General features: G+C 37.5%; 1 protein-coding gene across 4 annotated transcripts in view; it reads left to right on the top strand.

Moving 5' to 3' along the window:
- The window catches only part of rgs12a (regulator of G protein signaling 12a), a 31,961-nt gene that overhangs the window by 6,468 nt on the left and 9,703 nt on the right, over window positions 1–15,790 (top strand). For 2 of the 4 annotated variants that reach the window (XM_046851878.1, XM_046851877.1), the window contains exons 3-6: window positions 11,362–11,380; window positions 12,091–12,260; window positions 12,405–12,497; window positions 13,728–13,871. In XM_046851878.1, coding sequence (XP_046707834.1) covers window positions 11,362–11,380; window positions 12,091–12,260; window positions 12,405–12,497; window positions 13,728–13,871 — 426 coding nt within the window. Of the gene's footprint in view, window positions 1–523; window positions 746–6,550; window positions 6,664–11,361; window positions 11,381–12,090; window positions 12,261–12,404; window positions 12,498–13,727; window positions 13,872–15,790 lie in introns of those variants that run through there. The other 2 variants (XM_046851880.1, XM_046851879.1) reach the window with 2 other exon arrangements.

Below are 15,790 nucleotides of genomic sequence, written 5' to 3'. Positions count from 1 at the left end.
GAAACTGATGAAAACCTTTTTTAGGGAAATCACACGACGTTAACTTCTCATGCTCTTAAAAATCCAAAGTCATCCTATCTCTGAAACATAGCATAGAACACACCCTGGATAATCACCCATGGGAGGGTTTAACCAGTATTCAGTACCACTGAATTCTTCTGCTGTGTAAATACAGGGGCTATTGGGGAAATCAGAACACTGAATGTGTCCAGATTGGCTTGCTGTCTTCTGCTATTGTACTGAGCAAATACGTACTTGCCACATTCAGGTACATTATAAAGAAGTGCTATAAAGCTAATGGGGGACTTTTACATTTGTGAGCAAAAAGTTAAAATATGACTGATCAAGTGTGTTTGTGTGTACAATGCCATAGTCATTTCACCAGTTTCCCCCTAAATCAGCTTGACATACACTTTTACACTGACCTGAGGGAGAGAGGCTTTTCTTACAGTGGGAGGAGAAAATACTCTGAAGTAGAGCGAGTGGCTGAAAAGAATGAAAAGAGGGAGCATGGAAAGAGGGAGGGAGCGTTCAGGAGAGAGAGGGTAAGAGAGAGGGAGAGTTGGACTAGTTTTTAGATGCAGGGAAAACCACTTGAACTTCATTTTCTGAGCATGTAGCCAAATGGAGATGTTTATTTATGCTGGGTGTCTGAAGAAATACTAAGGACACACTCACACTCACACACACAAACACACACACACACACACATATGGAGCCACCTTTAACTCTCCATGATCCAAAAGTAAGTGCTATTTCTTTGTCTTCTTGCATTTATTTCAGTTGAAAGAAAATCCCCTTTCAGTGCTGTATTTGGAAGAACTTATACTGTTTTTCATTGGAATGTTATTGTGTAAGTTATAAATAAAGTAAATTGTGTACGGATTATATGATTCTTCTACCCCCTGAAATGTTGCATTTGTAGTCTTAAGCTTTTTTATTAGGTAGAATCTGTTCTGCATTGACATGGTGGAGTAACCATTTACAGTTTCCTTCAGCCTCATTGTCTCCAACAATCACAGTTTGAGGGAAATGAAAACTTGCAGTCATTTAGGTTTTGACTAAGGTGTGGGATTAGTCATCAGTCTGCTCTCGCAAACCGAAGAAAACTTTAAGGACATTCAGTCTCTTCACTCCATAGATGTGCTGCTTAAATAGTTTTTGGTTGACAGTGAATGATATTTAAAATCTGGTATTGAAAAGTAGCTGCAGGTTTCTGGAAGAATAGACTTCCCGGTGTATTCCACTTGGCTCTGAGATGGTAACCCTAAACCACAAGGTTGTGTGAGGAGTGACTAGCTATCAGCGAAAATGTCTTGATATAGTACAGCTGTTATTTTGATAGGAAGCTTTGGATTTAGAAAAAGTAAGATGGTAAGAAGAGTGAGAGAATATTTGTATTTGAAAGTCTTCACAGGTTTTTGAAGCACATCACATAGTTTTAATGTACTGTATAATTAGCATGCCTATCCAAACTGCCTGGCAGCATACCCTGTCATTATCATATGTATAAATTAGGCATATAATATTTCCGTGACAAAATCAAATAAAATGCAGCAAGACCAAAAGATCCAAAATGTGGTTCAAAATTGCACATTTCACATTTTCTTTCCTGGCCGAATAAATTCATACAGTACAAATTATATTGTTATGTGAATCTTTAAAAAACATTTACATGAAATCCAAAGTTTCTTAGAATTGTAGTCTTAAATGACAGTTTGCACTAGATCCTTTGCACAAGATTTAATGATCTATTTTAGATCAGCAGAGTGTCATCTGAGCCCATGCTCCAATAGATTCAGAGATTAGGTCTGACCTTTATTACAAAGCAGTTAGCAAGGTTTAAATATCAATAATCTGCTTCCATATAAAATAAGCACCTGGAAATAATACAGAATCCTGAACATTATATTTGCAGCATATTAAACATTTGTTTTTGTAGTTTGAAACGTTTCACAAATCTAAAACTTATTTAACCTAATTAATTCCAGATATAACATATATTACAATGTGTTCTGGTTTTTGATCCCACTGTATTATTAGGATGATAATGCTTACTGTTGAGTGGTTAAAATGCACCAGTAAACATAGCTAGTATACATCACAAACACTACACTGTCTAGAAGTATATAAGTATGTAAAGTAAGTGTTAAGGCAAAATATAAGAGTTAAGGCAATGATACTTTACATCTTGGTATGTCTTGGTTCTAATTGTTATTCCTTCTCTTTGGGCCATCTTTGTGCTTTTCTGTCGTTTTCAGTTTCAGTCATAGGATTGAAGGGAGGTCGATGAATAAATAAGATTAATAAATCACATAAATATGTATAGTATGGAAAATATGTAAATTTTTAGTTCTCTTTCAGGACAAGAAAATACTCACAATTCATAATACTCTAATGAGAACCTCGATACGAACATCATTTCATATCAGCAGTTGCATGCACAGCATTGTAGCAGAAATAAAGTCTGGTTTTCCTTTCATGTAGTATCCAGGGTTTATTTATTACATTTCTTTAATTTTTTTACAGTAGTTAACGATACAATTTTAGATACAGCAACAGCTATTTTTTCTCTATATGTAAGTGTGATAGCTGGCTGATGGGCTGCTAACGTTTTGTAAGTAATTTGCATGTTTTTACTCTTTGAACTCCAGCAATCGGGGAATAGGAAGCTATTAGCAAAGTTATTTTCCCAAGAGACTTACTTATTGCCTTCCTTTAAAAGACAAAGCAGTCTGCTATGACGGACTAGCGGTATTTTTACTAGCCACTCCAATACAATGCTTCAGTTAATGTTTAGACGAGTTGAAGTAGTTGCATTGAAGGGTTACATCAGGTGTATAGTCTAGAGCAAGCAACACAGAAGAATCATCAGTAGAGAAGATCTGTTGTCTGTTATAAAATCCCAGCACAGCTTGTTATTTTGTATTTTTTTATACATACACTCCATTGAAACGTTAAAAACAAGTTGGTTTAATGCTCATGCGTCGTCCAAGGGAGTTATTTTTGTCTAGAAAGACTTCTGCAATGTGTAATTACGAGCATCAGGTTTCAGTTAGAAAGACCACTGATTCAGTACAAAGCTGGAGAGAATACTTTTTGAAAGTGTGGTAGGGTGGAGTTATGGCTAAAACTCAGATAATGACTGATGCACTGCCTCCAGGGGAAACAAGATCTGCTCTCATCCCTTTACTGATCCTGCAATAAAAGATTGGTGGCTTGTTTATTGTGTGTGACCCCTAAATACAAATGCACTACTTAAAAAATATTTACAGGAGCTAGAAAGCATGAATTTGAAACCCCAATAAACACCAGAATGATGTTTATATCTGAAATCCCTCCTTCCTTGTACACAAGAGATATGTTGTTTTAATATTGACTTTAAATGAGACAAGTGATTAATGAAACTGGTAGAACTGTAATAATATGAAATAGTTTGACGTTTTAGTTGCTATGGTTATATAATAGTTCTTGCAATTCCCATGAAAATCCCATGAAAATCATCCTGGTATTAACTGTCATTAATTGATGTTAAGCATTGATCAAGTTGGCTATGGATGAATATATTTGTGCACTATTTGTGAAACCTAGACATTTCTTTATTGTTGGCATTAAATAAAGAATATGAATCACACAGATAGTGGGCCAACACAAACCCCAAAATTAAGACAAATCTGTAAACTGTAATACTTCAACTGGTAGGAGATTTTGTTCCCTATTTAATGTCAAACCATATTTTTCTTATCATTTGATTCATTTCCAATTAACTTTTTTCTGTAAGCTGTAATTTTGTACTGTTAAATAAGCTATTTTATATTGTTATAGATGTGAGTCAAAATACTTCTACCCCTGAGAAAAGTAATTTATGTTCACCAGTTTTTCTCATATTACATTTTATGATGTTTCTTGAGTGTTATCAAATGCAAATCATCCGTGCCATGCACATACCTGGTAATGCTGGCTCGTCATTCATCAACATGTGCACATGGTTACAGAGAAAATGTACATTTGTGAAACTTTTGTGAATCCAGTGCATTGTTTTAATTCTGTTTGACTTATACACCTTTACACATGCCTTACATAAATACATAAAGACTGAAAAATGCTTTTAAACTTTAAAAAACTTTACTACAAGATATGCTGTTATAGTATAGTAATCCATTTCAGGGTCATGTGCTATATTTTAATACATATACATTTGCCAGATCTTCTGATAATATTGTGCATATATAGTGCATAGATATTTGAAACTCTTTCCATAAATCTTAAACACATTTTCAAACAGAAAGCTTCACAGTTTTAATGATAAGGCATTTTATTTGTTATATAACAATGCTGAAGTATTAATAGTGAATAGTATTAAAAGTGAGTGCATTAATATAAACCAGATGTTTCAATTACAGCTGGAGCTTTTAACTGCAGTAATAGAAGATCTTTTTCAGATTTGAGAATTCAGTAGCGCTGTACTCAAAGTATGATTAATAATTGTATCTGTCCTTGGTAACTTCAGGATGGGGGATTTTGGGACAGATTTGAAAAAACATCTTTAGTAATATAATGTAATATAATTTTAAGGTTACTTTAGCAACAAAGTCATTTTAGTCATATATATATTTAGTCATACATAGATTTGCTCTTATATACAGTACATATACATATAAGTATATAAGAGCAAATTTATATAAAAAAAATCTATAGATCTTATATAGTATAAAGTCATATTATCCAGCCTCACCTGATTACGTAACTCGGTTTTTACAATGTTCTATTCAAAACTTGGTGTCAGTTCTACAGAATGAATGGGTCTTTTCTAGTAATGTGTTGTGACATGACAGGCCCAGTTATGCCTGCAGTCCTGGATTTCTTTAGAAGTTTTTAGTGTTTCTAGTCTCTTTTACCTGGAGTTTTTTTTGTTGTTTGTTCGGGTGATCTACGTCATTTTTGCTTACATGCTCTGTTTTATGATTCAGCACATTATTTACCTCCAGGTTATTTGCTTAAAGTTTTGTGACCTAAACTCGAAGGTAATTGTATCTGCTGAGGTCAGCGGCCCCTCCTCCCATTCACATAGGCGTAACTTTGTTTTGGAAAGTGGTTAGAGTACCGGGATGGACCTTTTTCTTTTTTTTTTTTCTTTTCTTTCTTTTTTTTTTTTTTACAGATTTTATTTTAACCATAGTTTAAACTCTTCCAGCAATTATGGGATGATGGATGCTTTGGAAGGTTTACGTCACCTAAATACTATCTTTATGGCAGACTGTTGGGAAAAGAAGAAGAACAAAGTAAAGGTTTACAGATAAACAATGCATTAATCCATTTATAATTCACAGATAATATTTGCCTTGTTGAAGCCATTTTGATGAAATAGCACTGAATGATATTTTCTTACTCCACCTCACAGTGTGCATAAAGCTTCAGAGAATAATGTCGGATCATAAGTCTAATAATGTTATTTTCTTCTACACTTTATTTATCTTCTGTGTATATGTAGAAAACTTGTAAAAGATGCCAAGGTTGTATGATTAGCTGTACTCTTACCACTGTATCAGGAGCAACTCTCTGTCATTTCTTGCTCTTATCATTTTCTCCCTTCCCTCTCCAGCAAGTCCAGAGGAAGTCTCCTCTGAGGTCTCTGATGTTGTTTTTAGGCAGTTTGTTGCAGAGATAAGAAGGACAGATTAGTTTCGCTCCCTTGAAAATGACTGACTGTTGTTTCTTAACAACCACTTGCTGCTTCTTTGACTCGCCAAATGTTCAAGGTTTACTGAATCTCAAGTCTCACACCAGACACAAACATCGAAACACATACAGTAGCACACGCAAACTTGAGTATATCACAGAGGAGTTTGAGTATGTGGAGTCCTTTTGGTTTGTGGAATAGGTGAATTCAGCTGCACCCCACCCCCCCGCCCAGCTGGAACCACTCAGAAAATGAGAGGAAACCATCAATGTAAATTCACGGCCCAGTTTACCGTATACAAAACATACACACATGCATTTAGAACTGTTGTGGAGAATCAACAGCAAAAAAAAACCCATAGACATCCATGATTGCACGTACACAAATATCTATACATGCATTATATTCAAAGTTGTCCTAATGTAGCGAGGACATGCTACTATAGCAACGAGAGAAAACAAATTTCCCACCACCAAATCTACAAATACAGCTGGGTCTAAGTTTGGGTTTTGTCTAAAGCAGAGAAAACACACTAATGTAATCTTTCTCTCCTGGATCAGCCTGGGAATGGCCCACCCAAAGGGAACCACAGTAACATAAATACAAAGAAACTAAATTTATCCTGCATCATGCACAATTACACACACCTCCATGTAAGAGCAGGCTGTCTGAGCAGAATGTAGTTTGGCATTTCTCTTGCTCAGTGTGATACGATCTAAAAACCCTGAAAATGTCTTAGTGTAGCTACGACTACAGAGAATTTTTTTCTGTGATCTATGGTGATGTCATATATTTGAGGGCTGAGTACACTTGTTTGGACAAGGCTCATCATGTCTGTGGCAGGATGGGCAAGGATTTTTAAGGTGTGCTCACACAAGCACATGTGTATACACAATCTCTCTGCTGACAAATGTTAACAAATCATGTCTGAATCCAAGTCTCGTTTGAGAAGGCGATTTTTCTCCTTCCGTCGCTACGTAGTGGTAAGATAGCTTCAGTATTACACTCTTTAATCCCTGACTTGAGTTTGTTAGATCAGCTGTTTTGCTCATTAGACCTTTCACTCCTTCTTTCCCACATGGCGCAGCTGTGTTGGGGAGCTTTGCTTCGGCTCAACAGGATTTTTCGACTTCACTCTGCTTCTACTGCTGGGCTCTTGGAAGTCTTTTTACCTTATGCACTATTTTCTTGTGGCTATAGCTCCCTGCGATCCATCCTGCTTAAACATGCTAAGACATGCCAAGAAATTTTTGTTTAGATCTGGTGCTTGTCTCCTCTAATGTCGTTTTAAGTTTGGACAGCACAAATAGTGTTCTTCGTTTTGTATGGCTTTTTTTTCCCTTCTTTGTTGATGACAACTGTCAAAATGATTACTGCTGGGTCTTATTACCGAAGTGTAAGAAAGGTTTATACTTTGGTAATGCATTTGACACAGTTTGATTGCATTGAATGCCTTGGCTAAAACTACAGAATTTAGTTCAGTTAATTTTTTCCCCAACATATTCACATTTAATTGAACAAAGGGGAAATTTGTATAGCCAGTGCTGGTAATCCCACACATATGGCCTAGGTGTGGTGCAATCTGTTTGCAGAGTGTTGCCAAAGGTGTGAGCAGTGACTGGAAAAGGAAATGGTTCTGACAGGTGTGTGTGGATATCACCAAAGAGGAACGGAATTGCTTAAGGCTCCACATGGGAAGCAGTGAAAATTAAGTTAGTAAAAATTAAAGGTGCAAATGTGACATTCATACGTGGAGGGAAAGATAAAAATAGCTTTGGGGCTGAATTGGGTACAAAGGAATAGACACGCTTTCATGTGGGGTTTCTGGGACAGGAGGATCAACAGAATCATTCTGCAAGGTTTTGTTGTGGCAGTTCTCAGTAGACCAATTCAAATTATGCTTCTTTTAAGTCTGAAAATAATAACGATCCAAAACCAGATACACACCATATTTGTCTTTGTTTTCTTGTTTTGTTTTTTTCTGCTTTTCCTGACTGAGTCAGAGTTGTTGGTTATTCCTTTTCTGAAACACATCTGCTCATACATTTCAAACTGTATACAGGGTCACTTTTAAATCCTGCAATTGAGTGTGGTAACGGTCTTCTGCTCCTGCTTAAACCTTTTTCCTGTATAATAACATACTTCCTAGTGGTACTTTAGGATATATTTAACCTGCAAAGACTGAAACGTGCATCATTAGTGGCTGCAATGTCTGTGGTCTAAAATGACTTGTTTCCATGAGATTCTTCCATTTAAGGATTCCTGGGTGGTGGCACCAGTTACCCTGCTACTTCTTCTGCAAGTGATAGCCATATCCAAGCTTACTGTTTTCCTCCAGCATGCTGCCTCTTTTCCTTACCTCTGTTTCCCATTACAAGCCTCCTGCCTCGCTCCCTCCCTCCAACTGAACCGCAAAAGAGGCCACTTTAGAGCTGAGTATGGTTCCGTATAGAACTACAGTGGCTTGGCAAGCACTAAACCAGTCATTTTACTAGCAAACTTAGCTAGCAAATGCAAGCTTTTGAAAAATAAATAAATAAATAAAAGTTGCTTGCTTTATCTCCCTGTACTTAAGCTGAAGATTTTAGATAACAGTTTCCACATACTTGTCACATGAATCTTGATTAAATATACCTGGCTGTATGGTCCAAACCTCCAGATGACTTAGTTTGTTGCTTTGTAACTTTGTATGGACATGTTTTGAGTAGTAAAAGGGAAATGGTGAGCCTGCATCTTCGAGATTCTGCATGCTTTTGCTGTCGCCTCATGAAACCTTGTGAGTTTTGGAGGCTGTCTGCCTGTAGGATTTGCTCAAAAGCATTTTTGGACCAAGCTTCATTGAAAAAAGAAATTCGTACAAGATGCCGTACATTTCTTTATGTCTCCAGTTACAGAATTTCTTTTTGAATTATTGTTAATAACGAGAGCTCCAGACAGAATATGTCTTTTCTTTTCTTGATCAGATTTGCTCTGCAGACTTGTCTACACCATATAACAAAGTAACTCCCAGAATCACCGACAATTTTGAAATCAGTGAAATAATTTTATCTGCATGCAATCTAGTATTAAGAATTATAAGTGATATTGATAGTCATAAGATTAATCATTTTATCATGAAAACAATTATATTCTTAATTGCATTAAGGCCATTTTTAGGCTTCAGTCTTTCAGCAAATTATTCTGTAAATATACAGTATGTTATGCTACTTCTGCACCATCAACTAGGGAGAGAGAAAAGTTTCTTTGCTGGATCAGTACAGATATAGTTTAAAGCAGGCCAGCATCAAGTGCAATTTACAACCATAAAAAAAAACCTGCCAAAAATGATTCAACAGTACATCCAAGTCCACAGACATCTCCCTTGAGTCAGTTTTGCTTCCATCTAGATAATAGGAAGGGCAATGGAAAGAATTAAAATATCTATTGTGTACATAAATCAAACAAGAGTTCTGTTGTAAACTTTATGTTGTGTTTCTATTTGTGGTTAATGCTACCAACGTAATTCTCAGTATCAGCACTAATTAAACAATAATCATGCAAACATTTTGATCAATTTATTTCTGGATAATTTTGTAGGGTTTTTTTTTTGCGGTCTGGTGTCGTGTTGGGGGTAAAATTTAATTTTTTGTGAATCTCATGAAAGAATGCGATCACAGAGCAAATGAAAAAGGTTTTTCAGTCTTCACAGCTCTGGAAAATACACATTTAAATGGAAAGTTTCAAGTCCATATTACATGCATTAAGACGCATAAGGTCAGTGTGTTTGGAATCTTTATTATCACTAACAGGTGACGCCATGGTGCAATACATAGTGTCACCTAATGGCTCCAGGGTCCTTAAGGTTGGGTTACTGTCTGTGAAGATATGTATGTTTTCTCCGTGATGTTAGGGACCTCAGCTATGCTACATTGCTGCTAGGTGTAAATGAGGATGTGACTGTGTGTGTGTGTGTGTGTGTGTGTGTGTGTGTGTGTGTGTGTGTGTGTGTGTGTGTGTGTGTGTGTGCATGTGTGTGTGCATGTGTGTGTGTGTGTGTCTGTGTGTGTCTGTGTGTCTGTGTGTCTGTGCATGGTGCCCTGCAATGAAATGGCTATTCTATTCAGGTTGTAAGCCATTGTACATGTCTCATATTCTTGCTATTACCAGTGTTCCTAGTTTTTAGATATGAAAAAATATTCTCTAACAAGCAATTTTTGATTCAGGCGGTTCTAGGCACAAACAGCACTTTTTTATTTTTAAATATTTCTTTTTACACTTTAGAGATGTTTCACTTGTGACTCTTATGAGATTTTCTGTAGTTTCTGTTCTGGTAATTCTTAGTTGTTTCTTATTTTGAGCCATCACACAAGTCTTTTTCTTTAAAGTTGACATCCATATTAGCCTATATAAATAATAATATAAAGTGCTACTGTTGGTGTTGATCCTTATTAAACTTTCCTGAAGACTAGAGAAACGGAATGCAAAACCATTAGGCCAGGTATGCATTTTGTCACCTGAATGGCTAAGACGTGATGCCAGTTCTCCAGTTAAATCATTCATTACCATATGAAAAACCCTGCGCTATCTTAAGTGTACCTAATGTTCTCGGTGATCTCAGCTTTGCAAAAGGCACCCAGCTGGGGCTGGAATGTAGACTTCAGACTGGTGATGAGCTGATGTTGACATGCTAAGAAACAGTGGAAACGAAAATCTCAGGACTGCGGACTTTAGTTATAGGACTTGTGAAAATGTGTGTTTCCTTAAAAACAGTTAGTTCAAAACACAACAGGCACACATACCCCTACACAGAACAAAATAAATGCATGTGTAGTGAAGTATAGGCAGGTTGCTAAGCTTGCTGGACATGTCGATCGGGTTTCTGAATGTCTTCTAGCCGTTAGTGTGCGCTACATTTATGCCCTCTGTCTTTGAAGATTTTAAGCCGTGCTTTACCACTTCACTTCCTCCCACTGAATAAACAGTGTGTGTGCTGTGTCTCCCATTTGTGTGGTAACACCCATAAACAAACACACACACACACACACACACACACACACACACCTATTTGCTATGATGCAGCTTTGAAAAAGGCACAATGAGAGGGTTTATTACGAGGTCATAAAGCCTTATTTAGATCATTTACTACATATTTTAGACATAAATATTTACCTCACTCCTGATTCTGTAACCTTGATATGAACAAAAAACACTTACTAATAAAGCCGTATTAAAAAGAGACATTTTATTGCTTTGAAGTTAAGTCGAACTTAAGAATATCCTTATGTTTAAATCGTTGGTTATGTATGTATGTGTGTGTGTGTGTGTGTGTGTGTGTGTGTGTGTGTGTGTGTGTGTTTGTTTGCCTGGCCTGGTTCAGGTCATTTGGTGCTGCATGTGTATGTATGTGTGGGTGGTACCCAGACCAGAGGTGTGAACAGCTGTGTGTATAGCCACCCATCCAGAACTACAGGGTCTATGTCTTCGTAAAATACAGCTTCACACACAAACACACACACACACACACACACACACATTCAGTCAGGATGAGAGAGGTTGCTGAGATATCAGAAGGAAGTCCCTCCAGTGCCAAACTTTCCAGTCTCTCCTCTCTATCTTCTTCTCACCCGGAATATTTTTCTCCTCCTTCCTCCGATAGCTACGATGACTGTTTCTCATTCATGTCTTTCTTTCTTTTCTTTCAGACAGCGGCATCAGATGGTGGTGAGTGTATTTCTTTATATGATTGTGTATTAATTTAGTGATGCTGACCTATCATACAAGTCTTACAAGAAGCCGACATTTAAGAGTGTGTAATAGGTATGCGTGGTCACAGATTTGTTAACATTGGGCTTTGCGTAAAGACTTTTGAAATTTGCTTTCTTTCATATATCTAGCGTAAGTCACTCCCATGTTAGTTATGCTAATATTTGGCTTGTAAAGTTTGCAATGTTTGTAGAGGTGTTTACACCATACTCTATTTTTAACAGACACCTTGTACATGTTTATTGAAGTTCCTTATGTAAAGAAGTTAAAGCAAGATGCTTAGAACTCAGCCGTATGGTTTAGTGTCAGAAGCTATTTCAGAAAAGCTTTGCCTGGGCTTCTCACTATTATTTACTAGAAGAAGAAGAAGAAAAAAAGATTCAAATGATACCCATCCCAAGCGTTTGTGAATAAAACATGTGGGCAGGTTTGTGTAATTAGGTACATTCATAAACACTCGTATTGGTAATGTTAGACATATTCTGTTGTAATTATATTTGAAAAAAAAAATTATATACACATAATATATGAGATTATGAGCTAGATGAACTTAGTGACTTTGTTTCTAAATTTCTGTTCATTTCTTTCTAACACATTTACTCAAGCATTTTTTTTGTATTCTTTGTCTATGGACTTGGCCTCTGATTGTTTCTATCTGCTGCATGTAGAGCGAGGTGGTATGGAGCGGCATGGCTTTGGAAGCATTAACAGTTTGGAAAGTAACAACAGCCTGCCCAGTGTCACCAACCATCACACTCTCTCAGAACGCCGTGTAGCAGCATGGGCTGTCTCCTTTGAGCGTTTGCTCCAGGACCCTGTTGGTGTGCGATACTTCTCTGTAAGTAGCACCACATATAATCTAGCCAACATCAGATAACCTGTCTTCTGTCTCTTACGTTCTCATTACACATGATGACACTGTGTGTTGAGGAAATGCAGTTGTCTGGTTGTTTCTTTCATTCGTCTTTCTTTCCTGCTGCAGGAGTTTCTGAAAAAGGAGTTTAGCGAAGAAAACATTTTATTCTGGCAGGCCTGTGAATTCTTCAGCCAGGTTCCTGAACATGACAAAAAACAGGTTAGTTACATGTCAGTCATTAAGGAATGACAGCACATTTCAGACCACTTACTTTCCTTATTAAAAAAACTGCAAGGCATGACAGGATTTTCCACTTAAAGAAGTTTATTTCCAGTGAAGTGGGTGATCTTGTTAGAGCAGGTCTTGGTGTCACATGTGACCTTTTCAAAGTGTATTGAGTGCAGAATGAAGAAAGAGGATTCATATTTTCAAGCTAAAATATTTTATGCTAAAGTTTAGCAACCCTTAAACCAAATCACGTATTTTATGTATTTTTGAAAGGAAACAAGATAAACACAATATATATACTAAAAAAGTATGAATTTATAGTTGCAGTATTTGCTGAAGGAAATTTGGATACCATTCCAATTGCAATGTTTCAGAACTTTATTCATTTATTAGGTCTCAAGTGACTCATTTGTTAAGCAGGTCAAGAATTATCAAAAGAAATAACAATTCCAGAGTATAATAAATAGTCAGACTCTTTTAATACTCAACAAGGCTGGACTCCGTCTAAAAAGCTGACAAATGCCACACAGCCAGATTCAGAAAATGAAGCTGAAATGAAATTCGCTTCTACAACAACACAGTGATCCAAAACACTTCCAATTCCACTTTGTGCAAGCTCTGATATCAGACAAACGGAGTGACTCTCAGTACTGACTTATAAACTTTCCAGACTTTTGCACATTCTTCAGTTATTCTATTATTTTTAGTCATATAACAATATAAAAAGTAATTTGATTGACATTTGAAGATTTGTTTTTGCTGCAGAGGTTGTCATTTTTCAGAATATGTAATTTGGCCAGAGGCACCCAACATTTTACATACAACTATACAGTGTATCAGTGCTCATTTTAGTCACAAATGAGCAGATTTTTTTTAGAAGGACCTTAAGTGTTTGTGGTACAGAGATTTTCTAACATACAAGTGTTAACATGACCAGTGTGGAGCTCAACAGATCATATCAGCTTGGCCCCAACATTATCCGACAAGGCCAATGCATACACCTTTATCTTGATGATTATCTTTATTCTAACAACAGGAAAAAAAATCAGAGCACACCAACGGAAACATAAAGAGATAGTGTGTTTGGGATATTGTCATTTTGGTGACCCTCCATAAAACTTCACAAAATAAGAAAATGCTACATTTTGTTGTTTAAACAAAAAACAAATGTTTCTCCATAACTTCTTTGTTTTTATTTTGATATCCAATTTATTGATTCAGCTTTCCCAGAAGGCCAGAGAGATCTACAATAGTTTCCTCTCCAGTAAGGCTACTACCCCAGTGAACATTGACAGCCAGGCGCAACTTGCAGATGATGTCCTCACGGCACCAAGGACTGATATGTTCAAGCAGCCACAGCTACAGGTGAGCACTATTGTTATCTAGCATTGCTTTAATCCTCCTGGGCATGGAATTCACTAGAGCTGCACAGGTTGTTGTTGGGCTCCATTTTGAGACATCACGGAGCTGCTCGATGTTAGACACATGCCGCTTCTCCACCTTTCACTTGAGGATGCTCCACAGGTTAATAGGGCTCAGGTCTGGAGACAGAGCCCTCAATCACCTTCACTTTCAGCTTCCTCGGGAAGGCAGTTGTCATCTTGGTGGTGTGTTTGGGATTGTTATTGTGTTGGAAAACTGCCCTTCAGCTCAGTTTCTGAAGGGAGTGCATCATCTTCTGCTCAGAATATCACAGTACATGTTGGAATCAATGTTTCCCTCAATGATCCCCAGCTTCCCAGTACCAGCAGCACTCATGCAGCCCCAGACCATGATGCCACCACGCTTGACTGTAGGCAAGACACAATTTTCTTGGTTCTCCTCACCAGGGCGTTGCCAGACATGCTGGACATCATCTGAGGCAAACAAGTTTGTCTTAGTCTCATCAGAACACAGGACATGATTCAGTAATTCATGCTTTTGGACAAGTCAGCAAACCGTTTGCAGGCTGAGCCAGCTTCAGAAGAGTCTTCCTTCTGGGAAGACGGCCATGCAAACCGACTTGTTGCAGTGGTCTAAACGCGGTCTTGTGTATGGTCTGAGCACTGACAAGCAGACCTTGCACTTCTACAAAAAATACATAAGAAATACTGCCAGCACTCGTGCATCTGTTCTTTAAAGCCAGCCTTTGCAAGTGATGCACAGCACGAGGACTTAATTTCTTTGATCAGCCCTTGCGATGCCTTTTCTATAGTATCATCCCTTGAAATGATACACTAATATGCTTGATGTAAGGGGGTGTACTCACTTTTGTGATGTACGAAAGAGGATGACAACGAAATTAAACTTTTGGACATGCTTTGCAGTGGCAAGAGTTTTGCTGCTGTTGGCCACCATTACATGGTGAATGAGAGCACAGTATATTTTTAAGAAAGAAGCAGAAATCAGAAGTACATTTTTGGTACGGTTAAATAAAATAGAATAAATCAAGTTAATGCAATAACCTTTTTATTATATTGATTCAATTGAGTAATTATATTGCTACAAATTAATTTGATTAAATAGATAGAAAAATGGATCAGTAACACACTACGCCGCCAGGGGCTCAAATCCTGCAGTTACAGACGTGTCCCCCTGCTTAAGCCAGTACATGTCCGGGCCCGTCTGAAGTTTGCTAGAGAGCATTTGGATGATCCAGAAGAGGATTGGGAGAATGTCATATGGTCAAATAAAACCAAAATAGAACTTTTTGGTAAAAACTCAACTTGTCGTGTTTGGAGGAGAAAGAATGCTGAGCTGCATCCAAAGAATACCATACCTACTGTGAAGCATGGGGGTGGAAACATCATGCTTTGGGGCTGTTTTTCTGCAAAGGGACCAGGACGACTGATCTGTGTAAAGGAAAGAATGAATGGGGCCATGTATCGTGAGATTTTGAGTAAAAACCTCCTTCCATCAGCAAGGGCATTGAAGAAAAAAACGTGGCTGGGTCTTTTAGCATGACAATGATCCCAAACACACCGCCCGGGCAACAAAGGAGTGGTTTCGTAAAAAGCATTGCAAGGTCCTGGAGTGGCCTAGCCAGTCTTCAGATCTCAACCCCATAGAACATCTTTGGAGGGAGTTGAAAATCCGTGTTGCCCAGCGACAGCCACAAAACATCACTGCGCTAGAGGAGATTTGCATGGAGGAATGGGCCAGACTACCAGCAACAGTGTGTAAAAACCTTGTGGAGACTTACAGAAAACATTTTATCTGTCATTGCCAACAAATGGTATATAACAAAGTATTATGATGAACTTTTGTTATTGACTAAATACTTATTTTCCACCAAAATTTGCAAA

Source organism: Silurus meridionalis, chromosome 6 (genome assembly GCF_014805685.1).
Source record: "Silurus meridionalis isolate SWU-2019-XX chromosome 6, ASM1480568v1, whole genome shotgun sequence".
Taxonomy (NCBI): Eukaryota; Metazoa; Chordata; class Actinopteri; order Siluriformes; family Siluridae; genus Silurus; species Silurus meridionalis.
The sequence above is the reverse complement of the archived record's forward strand: the minus strand, read 5'-3'. Positions and strand labels throughout refer to the sequence as shown.